Source organism: Geotrypetes seraphini, chromosome 2 (genome assembly GCF_902459505.1).
Source record: "Geotrypetes seraphini chromosome 2, aGeoSer1.1, whole genome shotgun sequence".
NCBI classification, from domain to species: Eukaryota; Metazoa; Chordata; class Amphibia; order Gymnophiona; family Dermophiidae; genus Geotrypetes; species Geotrypetes seraphini.
In genome coordinates this window covers 477524714-477535584 of record NC_047085.1, presented here as the reverse complement: position 1 = coordinate 477535584, position 10871 = coordinate 477524714, and the positions used below count along the sequence as shown (strand labels likewise).

The following is a 10871-nucleotide window of genomic DNA, read 5'->3' as shown; positions in this document are numbered from 1 at the left end:
TTCAAATAAGTTTTTAGCAAATTCCTGAAATTCAAATATGAGGTAGTGGTAAAAAGTAGCTTACAAAATTCAGTATCCCAAGAGGCTGCCTGAAATAACATTAGTCGATTATGAGGTCTTTTGTAACGGCAGCCCGGGAAAGGGAATGGGGACTTGTACACCGCCTTTTTGTCGCTTTGGCATTTCAAAGCTGACATTCAAAGTGGTGGGCATTGGAAGATTAAGTGGCTTGCCCAGGGTCACAAGGAGCAGCACCGAGATTTGATCTCACAACCTTTGGGTGCAGAGGCAGCAGCTCAACCAATGAGCGACAGCTCTTCCCCTGATGAAGTCAAAAAAATGTTTAGTATTTGTGAAGAATGCCTGCTAGGAAATTTAACATGATCAACTAAGTAACCTGGAACCAGGCCAAATAAAACCTTGTAACATATACAACCCAACTTAAAAAAACACCTTGGCCTTAACACAATGCACTTAACTTTACCTCTTGAATTGGTGCTAACTGCTCTGCAACGATTCAAAATGCAGCGGTCAGGTTGATTTTCGGGCTGAAGAAATACGAACATGTAACATCTTCTTATCGAGTTCTGCACTGCCCGCCAATGGAGGAGCGTGTGAAGTTTAAGTTTGTTTTAAGGTTTTGTTTGGTTTAGCTCCTAAATATATGACTGAGCTTTTCTTTTTTGCAACCAATAAACATAAGAGAAGCTCACATTTGCACTTTGTTTCCCCGCCTGTTAGAGGATGTAAACTTAAAAAATGTCAACATCTTTTCTCATATCAGGCAGCAACATGGGGCAAAGGATTTAGAACAACTGCTTCTGCTTACTGATATTTACGGGGAATTTAGAAAACATCCAAAAACATATTTGTTCTTGAAATATTTAGGTAGCTGATTTGTAAGAATTTTATTATGCGTTACTCAGATTTTTAGGATATTAGCCATAGGTTTGTAACATATTAGTTCTTTTACTTATTATATTATTTTTTAACTATTGTAAACCGCATCGAACGTTACGGTTTTGCGGTATATAAATTGTTATTATCTATTGTGTTTTAGTTACTTTCGCCTGTGCATGCTGGGAATGTTCCCAAAAATTAGTGCAGAGGTTTTGCAGTCTGTTAATTTTGGCAGTTACTGTGCAGTAAACTGCAAAACCTGTTGTTGGGTGCCATTGACTCGTGTTTGAGTCCTAGTTGCAGCTGAATAAAGGCTCCTAGTGATTTCTTGCCAAGATTCGGCTTGCAGCAAACGTTTCCAACTAAACTACTGGGTGAAAGTAGAACACTAAAGTTCCCAAAGTGTAGAACTCAACACCAAAACAAAAAATAGGAGCTTTGACTAGTTCAGCCTTTGTAACCAAAGCGGTGCTCAGAACCGTGTAACGGTGAGAAAATCACGAGTCGGGGAATGCTCCCCTGTGAGTGTTTTCAATCGTCTATCATTGCACCATCTTCATTTGGTAGAAAGGGGATGAAATAGACTTCAACAAAATCTCAAGTGTACTTAGAAGGAAGTGATGTAATTTTGGGAGCAGAGGAGAAGTTTTACTCTTGATTACAGCCAGCAAATGGGGGTTCTCTGAGGAAGCCACTGGCGAAACGCGTCGGGATCCGCTGGAGTGAAACAACTTCCTTTCTCCTTTATTTCAGTCAAGTTAAGTTTAAAAAAACTTTTTTTGTTAATTTATGAGCTTTATTTAGAACTTTTTTGAAGTTTGTTCTACACTACTAAGTACACTTGAGATTTTGTTGAAGTCTATTTCATCCCCTTTCTACCAAATGAAGATGGTGCAATGATAGATGACTGAAAACACTCACAGGGGAGCATTCCCCGACTCGTGATTTTCTCACCGTTACACGGTTCTGAGCACCGCTTTGGTTACAAAGGCTGAACTAGTCAAAGTTCCTATTTTTTGTTTTGGTGTGCAACAAACGTTTGCCATACTGCCTCATTAAATTAGAACTTTTAATTACTGTTAAGAGTAAAGTTGGTGTTGAATTAAATGTTTACTGCTTCCATTCTTTCTAACAGGAACTGCAAAAAGGAACTTAATGATATTCGCTTTGAATTTACCCCAGGGAGAGGTACGTTCTTTAAATCTAAGAGGCGGAGGAGGGAGAACATGTGAAGCATACTTTATGAGATGCTTTCTAACTTCTCTGTGTGAACGTATGTGTAATGCACATTTTGTGTGTGTGCATATTTGTGTTGCCTTTGTGTGATGTCTGTTCATCTTTGTGTACTTCTCTGATCTGATCTTTGTATGCCACTCCACTTCTCAAAAAAACCTTCACTTGATCCTACCTGCCCTTCCAATTATCGTCCCTTCTCCCTTTTGTATCTGAGCTACTTTGAATATGCTGTTCACTGCCATTGTCTTGACTTTTTCATCTCGATATTCTTGACCCACTTCAGTCAGGCTTTTGCCCTCTACATTCTATAGAAACTGCCTTTGCTAAAGTCTCTGATTGTTCCTGGCCAGATTCAAAGGCCTTTACTCTATCCTCATCCTCCTTGATCTATCTGCTGTTTTTGACACCGTTGATCACAATCTACTCCTTGATAACACTGTCCTCACCTGGATTTCAGGGCTCCTTTATTTCTTGGTTTTCTTCTTCTTCTCTCCCATCGCACTTTGTGTATATTTTGTGAATCCTCCTCCACTTGTATCCCACTATCAGTCAGTATACCTCATGACTGTCTTGGGACCTCTTCTTTATTCCATCTGTACTCACTCCCTTGGTGCTCTGATCTTCCCCCATGTTTTACAGTATCACCTTTATGCTGATGACTGATTAGAAATAACACGGGGACAAATTTTTCCCTGTCCCCGCAGGAATTCAATTTCCCCGTTCCATCCCTGTGAGTTTTGTCACTGTCCCTGCCCCATTCCTTTAAGCTTTGCCTTAACCACACAAGCCTTGAACACTTATGATTTTAAAGTGTTTTGAGGCTTGTGCAGATGAGGACGGAGCTTGTAATACATTTTCCATTTCCTTTTTCCAAGTTGACCCACAGTGCCTCTTCTTTATCCTTTAGGTCCTACAATTCTTTATGATCTTTAACATATACTACTCCCCCCATCCTTTTCTTCCTACCCTGTCTTTCCCGAAAAGATTATAGCCTGGCATAACTATATCCCAGTCATGGTTCTCCATGAACCACATCTCTTGCCACTAAATCCAAAATTAGCCTCTTCTGACATAGCCTCTAGATCCAGAACCTTATTTCCCATGCTTCAGGCATTAGTATATACTGCTTTCTAGACATTGACCCTTTTTGCATTTGTATAGCGGTATTTACTGTTTCTTTTATCTGAGGACTTATACTGGGCTGGGGTCTTTGATCACCCAGCCCAAACAACTCTAGTTTAAAGCCTTCTTCAGTAGGTTAGCCAGTCTGCTGCTGAGACATGTCTTTCCTTCTTTGATGCACACCAGATCTGCTCAGCAGCCCTTGGAAAATGATTCAATTCACTCAACTCTCCCTTTTTCTCAAAATGGTCTCCTCTGGGGAAAGCATCGACTTTAGGCCATTTTTAATTTGTTTAAACAGAACTGCTTTAAGCAGATTTTGACTTCTGCAACAAACAGTGGGCAAGGTTTACTTTAAATTGTAAAAGAATCGCTGTGCCATTAAATAATGGAATATAAATTTTTTTTAAATGAAATAAGAAGCCTTTTAATATTTTTTGTGTGCATATCCTTCCTGTTCAGTTTAACTGTGTTATCTATTCCATTTAACGGCAGTCCTTGATTATAAGATTAAATGCATCAACAGTGATACTGTTTTTGCGGTACATCTGCATCTAAATTCAATCATCTCACTCCCCTTTATACAGATGCACTGGCTCTTTTATTCATTGGACCCTGTACAAAACCTGTTACTACTAGTCCTTTGAAAACTGAGCTCATTTCATTATATGACCTGACTGTAAGTAAGAGGCTAGAGGCAAGTTTAACATATTTAAATAGAGTAACAGTTGCCGAAGGTAGGGTGAAGATTGACCTTAACTATTCTTCAATTTCTTGTCAAACTGTTAATTTTGTTTAATGGGAATGTTACTGCTGATAGAGGAATGTTAAAGCTGCATTACAACACCAAACTTCCTGTGGCAAACTATTAATCACTAACCTTTTTTGGATTTGTTTGGCGAATTTTATTTTGCTTTAAAAGCTCCATAACTGATGAGAAATTTACATGTCAGATTAATGACTCCATATTCTGATGGTTAATATGTGTGTTGGTTTTTGGTTGGTTTTTTGTTTTGTTTTTATTTCCAGATACAGCTGATGGTGTATCTCAAGAGCTTGTCTCAGCTGGTCTTGTTGATGGCCGAGATTTAGTAATAGGTAATTTTAATTTTTTTTTTTTTTAATGAGCCACAGCTTTGTAGCTTAGTGATGGGTCTTATGCATTACCATGTATAGCAATTTAGTGAAAGTGAAGTCCAATTGTAACCCAGTGGTGTTTCAAGGGTCTATGGTTGCAGGCATTTGGAAGGACTACTGAGGTATGATCCCCAAATACTGGATTAGGTTAATTGGGGATATAAATTGAGGGAGAAATGGTGATCTATGGAACCAAATCGCAACCTTAATTCTGATAAAGCGAGAGACTTCTAAGGAGGAGGAAACTGCTGGGTCACTTATTCTCCCCCCTTTTCCTTCCATTACATTTCATCAAGGATTAAGACAAAGCAAAGAAATAAACCCTCCCCCCCTCCCTGGATGTGTGTGGAAATAAACAAAAATTAAAGACAACTATAATGAAGTAATAAAAGACGTCAATGGGCCCCAAACCAGTTTAAATAAATTGCTATGCCCCAATATGTCAGCATTCATTTTCTCATACCTATAGCTTAAGCATTAATTCACCCACCAAAAAGGAAAATTGAGGCGATCATAATTTTTCCAATTACAAGTTACCATTTGCATGTTATTTCTTGAGCAGAACAGTTGTTGCTGAACTTGATTGACATAGGTGCCTCTACTTCACGTATATTTAGTAGAGCAGAGGCACAGACACAAATCCGGAGTGGATTCCTTCTGCAGATGGCATGTGGCCATGGGGACACTACCCATTTGTCTAGAACAGGGGTCCCCAAAGTCCCTCCTTGAGGGCTGAATCCAGTCGGGTTTTCAGGATTTCCCCAATGAATATGCATTGAAAGCAGTGCATGCACATAGATCTCATGCATATTCATTGGGGAAATCCTGAAAACCTGACTGAATTCGGCCCTCAAGCAGGGACTTTGGGGACCCCTGGTCTAGAATGTCTTGCCTATCTACTGGAAAAGAGTTTACCAGGGTAAGCACATAATATCTTTTTCTATTCAAAAATCTTTAATTGTTGGGTTACTATAAATGTTCCTATTGAGTATCCTGATCACTGATGCAGTAGTGTTAAAATTGCTTTCTCACAGATGTCACTTTGGTCTGTTCTGTGGCAAGTGATCTTAGAAAAGTGCTTCTCAACTCTCTCCTGGAGACACCTAGCCAGCTGTGGTCTTTAAGAATATAACAATAAATTAAACATATGATATTATGTACCATGAGTCTCCAGCACATGGAAATTTTTTTGTCATACATACCGTAACCATTATGGCAGATGTTCTCAGTTCAGTCCTTGGAATATACCTAGCCAATCGAGTTTACAGAATACCCACAAAGAATATACATGAAAGAGATCTGCATTTGCTACCTCTATTCCTTGCAGATCTTTCTCATGTACTGTATATTCATTGTGGGTATCCTGAAAACCTAACTGGCAACTAGAGAATGACGTGGGGACAAATTTTTCCCCATCCTCGCAGAAGCTCATTTTCCCGTTTCATCCTGGCAAGTTCTTTTCCTGTCCCTGACTCATTACTGCGAGCTCTGTCCTCATCTGCACAAGCCTCAAACACTTTAAAATCATAAGTAGCAACATTCTAGAACTCAGATTGTGATGTCATAATGCCTCATTCCACCAGTGCCTAAGCTCTGTCCTCATCTGCACAAGCCTCAAACACTTTAAAATCATAAGTAGCAACATTCTAGAACTCAGATTGTGATGTCATAATGCCTCATTCCACCAGTGCCTAAGCTCTGTCCTCATCTGCACAAGCCTCAAACACTTTAAAATCATAAGTAGCAACATTCTAGAGCTCAGACTGTAATGTCATAATGCCTCATTCCACCAATGCCTAAGCTCTGTCCTCATCTGCACAAGCCTCAAACACTTTAAAATCATAAGTACCAACATTCTAGAGCTCAGATTGTGTGATGTCATAATGCCTCATTCCACCAATGCCTAAGCTCTGTCCTCATCTGCACAAGCCTCAAACACTTTAAAATCATAAGTAGCAACATTCTAGAGCTCAGATTGTGTGATGTCATAATGCCTCATTCCACCAATGCCTAAGCTCTGTCCTCATCTGCACAAGCCTCAAACACTTTAAAATCATAAGTAGCAACATTCTAGAGCTCAGATTGTGTGATGTCATAATGCCTCATTCCACCAATGCCTAAGCTCTGTCCTCATCTGCACAAGCCTCAAACACTTTAAAATCTTAAGTGTTCGAGGCTTGTGTAGTTAAGACAGAGCTTACAGGAATGGGGCAGTGACAGTGACAAAACTCGTGGGGATGGGGAAATTGAGTTCCTGCAGGGACAGGAAAAAATTGGTCCCTGTGTCATTCTCTATTGAGAATCTTCATTATAGTAATTCTGAAACCTGCCAACTAGCAGTGCTTCTCATTCTGCCTCCTGGAGGCACAATCTGAAAGGACAAACAGGATATTAGTCCTCGCAAGTGAGTCATGTCATATCTAATGGAGCCTGGGCTGAAGCAGAGTAACAAGGGCTTTGATAATAGTTGTCTGTACATGTTAGGAGTTCCTGTGTCATATGGGTCCACTTAGATTCTGTTTATAACATGGAGCCTAGTGTACGATTTTCAGTATCTGCAGGTCAGATAAACTTTTCCTGCTAAATTTGCATGATTGTCAGATTTCTGTTTCGTTTTGGCCCACTTTTCCCTTTTACTTATTCTAATTTTTTTTTTAATTGGATTTTAAAGTTTTTTTGTTAATTTTTTTTTTTTTTTTTTTCACACAACCAGACTTTACTGATGTCAAAGGATTGGATAGCCTTTCATTTTCATTTGACTGCATAGTGACTTTTTTTTTTATTCATCTTTTTATTGACCAGTTACTCTGTGCCATAAATAGTATCAGAGTGATTCAGGAATTGCTAGTTCTTACAGTTCTATTTAATTTTTTGGCTGCTGCCAGTTCATTTGTGGGTGTGGCATCACAAGTTCCACCATAAGGTGAAATCAAGCCCTTCCAGTTGGATAATATAATCTTTATTGCTATCCATCACCATACCACTTGGTTGTATCTCCTCACAAGATGTTAATGCCATATTTAGATTGTACTTTCGTAATTCTCAGGTATCATTATATGGGAAAAAGGTTTGGATGTTTCCGGATGTGACTTGACAAATGCAGGAATGAAGGAAGCTATTCCTAGCAATGAGAACTGAAACAATAATTTTAGGTGCTTCATTTCTCTTGGTTTATCCATGCAAGTGTTTGATCTTGGAGTGAAATATGTATTCTATTTACTATGGCCATGCAGATACCATTCTGAGACTCTATAGTTTGTGTTCTCTTAGTTTTAACTAATGCATAGGTGTTCTCAACCCCCCTATAGCATGTGTGCCATATAAAAATTGTCTAAATTTTCGGTAACACGTGTGTACTTTTCCTGTAGCTCATTATTGATCCTGTAGCTTATATGTTATTGATCCTGAAATAGTGTACGTATCTTTGTAACCCGTTCTGGGCTCCTGGGGAGGAAGAGCTTCTATAAAAATAAATAAATATTTACCAGAGCAGTTTGAGGGCTTTTTTCAGATTTAAAGAAATTGGTGACTGGAACCAATTAGCTCTTTGGAATAGTGGTTGAGATTGTGGGACTAGCTGGTTAGGCCAATGCCATTATATATTCATGTAAATTGAAGTTCTCCTCCCTTTAGCAGGGCCTCCCTCTAATTTTTGTGGTCTAAGGAGGATAGTATAAAGAATAGTATATTTGTGTGGTTCTTTGAGAATTGTCATATTGCTGAAGAGGCACAGGGATATAAGGAAAGTCAGGTTATGTGCTGCTATGATATTTCTAAGCATAAATTTAAAACTTTGCATTTTTTTTTTTACTGGGCAAATGGTCTTGGAATAACTATTTTCTCATTTCAGTTGCAGCCAATTTGCAGAAAATTGTGGAAGAACCCCAAACAAATAGATCTGTCACATTCAGACTGGTATGTACTTCCATTTCCATTAATTATTTCATAAATATCTTTTTAGTGCAATAGGGATGGTATGCTTAACCATTCGGTATTCAATCTATTCTCGCAAGCATACTGCAGAAGGATGTCAATCGCAGCTTTTTGAATACCACCTCCCTCTCCCCAGTCTCTACAGTCGCCTTCATTTTCTCTTTCTGCAGGCAAGCATGAAAGATGTCTTCTGATCTGCTCAGTTTATTTATTTTGCGATAGTTTTATGTTTTTTTCACTCTATTTGTAGGGTTTTTTTGTGACGTCTGTTCCCCTTGATTAAGGGTCTACTCTGTCTATTTGGGAGGGGGTCTTCAAAAGCTGTTTTTGATTGTTTCTACAGCTAGGGCCTTGGTCCCCCCTCTCCTAAAATCTAATTTTTTTGTGTTTCTTGTCTGCTCTGAGGTGGTTTTAAGCTGCTTTTGTACTGCTAAAATTCACCTGCAGCGGTCATCTTGGATTTTACTGAATTACCCCCCCCCCCCCCCCAAAGTTCTCAAACTCCTCCAAAACACCTCATTTTGCTTCCAGAGTGCCAGGGATGGAGTCCTCTGACTCTAATACCCCTATATCATGCCTTGTTTGTGAAGAATGGGTGGCTAAAAAGCCCCCTTGTGCCACTTGTCACACTGAGTGAAACAGGATGTAGGAACTTCAAGTTTAGCTCCCACGCAATCTCTGGGACATAGCGTACAGCATTTTGAGCCTGTTTGGGGAGCAAAAATTACCCCCCAGGATCCCTGGAACAGTGGCAATGTGTGCTAAATTGATGCAGAGGCCCCATAGTTCAAGAAGAGGTGTCTCCTTCCTTCTAAAGGAGATGGGGAGTTGCCCTCTATGGCATTTATCCTAAAGTTCATTAATCTGCTCTGGCAGGCCTATGTGCATGGCCAAATATACCTTTCTGGTCTTCTGACGAGCGACCTTCTGTGCACTCCTCTCGAGATCCTTAGAGCATCTTTTCAATGAAAACAGAGCTCTTTCCTGACTCGGATTGCCAGTCAGACAAAGATTTAGGATATAAAAATTCAGTTTTGATCCCCTTACTGTCACAAAGTGAGGCAACCCTGAAAAGAGCTTTGGCCTGCGATGTAGAGGAACAGGATGAGGTCCCGGCCGCGGAACAGGGAGAGGATTTCTCGATAAAGCAGCTGTTCAAGTCTTGGGTGTTAAAGAACCTTATTATCGAGTCTCTCTGCATTGCGAGTCCAACATTGATTCGCCTCAGCCCTAGTCATCTGTGTTCTTTGCTGAGCAGGGTCCGGTCTCATCCCACATCTTTTCCGTGACATCCAGACATGAAACTCCTGGTTACAGAGCCCTGGGAGATCCTGAAAGCTCCCTGAAAGGGGTAAAAACCATGACTAGGCTGTATATTTGTATATTCCTTCTGTCTATTTCTTGTATAATATGTTGTACTTCCACTATTTGCATTTTGTAATTTGCTGATTGTCCAGCTCTCTTCAGTGTGAATTGCCTAGAAGTCATCCGACTATGGCGGTATAGAAGAATAAAGTTATTATTATTATCCTATGGATCAAGAGTTTCAGCAAATGTTTACTATGCTAAAAGTGGATTATACTGCCTACTTGTCCTAGGATAACGCACAGTTTCTTACCCTGTAACAGGTGCTATCAGAGGACAACAAGCTGATATTTCACAACACTCCCACCTTCCCTAGTTGGCTGCTTAGCTTCTTTCTTTCTTTCTTTTACTCAACTGATGGTCCCGTGAACCAACGTTGGTGGGAAGAGGCAGTCTCGAGACTTAAATAAAATTTAAAGTGATAGTACATGTTTGCAATGTCTGTACTGGACTCCATGAATGGAGTCACCCACATGTGAAAATATCTGCTTGTTATCCTTGGACAACACCTTTTTGTAGGTAAACTACCGTATTTTCACCCATATACCGCGCACCCGTGTAAAACGCGCACACGGGTATAGCGCGCGGGGAACACAAATTTATGTAAATAAAATTTAATATAGCGCACACACGCGTATACCGCGCAACCGGCATCCTCTCCCCCCCGCTCTCTTACCCGAGAGAGCATTTTTTTTTCATTCGAATCCGGCATTCCCGCTGCGAACCGGCATCCTCCCCCCCCCCCGCTCGCGTCTCCCCCCCCTCCCCCGCGATCCTACATTCCCCCCAGCACCGCAAAGACAACTCTTACCGGATTGGGCACCAGCACCAATGCACAGGATGTGTCAGTGCCAGTGCCCGAAGATCCTCCCTCGTTGGATTGGGTTGGGCTGGGCTGGGCGGTGCGGTGCGAGAGAGATCCTCCTTTTTCCTGCGCCGGGCTGGACTAGGCTTTGAGCATTTGCGCATGCTCAAAGCCTTCTGGTCTCGCTCGAGACCAGAAGGCTTTGAGCATGCGCAAATGCTCAAAGTCTAGTCCAGCCCGGCGCAGGAAGAAGGAGGATCTCTCTCGCACCGCACCGCCCAGCCCAGCCCAACCCAACGAGGGAGGATCTTCGGGCACTGGCACATCCTGTGCATTGGTGCTGGTGCCGGTGCCCAATCGGGTAAGAGTTGTC

At 40.8% G+C, this 10871-nt stretch overlaps 1 protein-coding gene across 3 annotated transcripts in view; it reads left to right on the top strand.

Annotated features, from left to right (window-relative positions):
• Positions 1-10871, top strand: part of OXSR1 (oxidative stress responsive kinase 1) — a 119084-nt gene that overhangs the window by 101264 nt on the left and 6949 nt on the right. For all 3 annotated transcript variants that reach the window (XM_033931728.1, XM_033931727.1, XM_033931729.1), the window contains exons 15-17: positions 2036-2088; positions 4288-4356; positions 8246-8310. In XM_033931728.1, coding sequence (XP_033787619.1) covers positions 2036-2088; positions 4288-4356; positions 8246-8310 — 187 coding nt within the window. The remainder of the gene's footprint in view (positions 1-2035; positions 2089-4287; positions 4357-8245; positions 8311-10871) is intronic.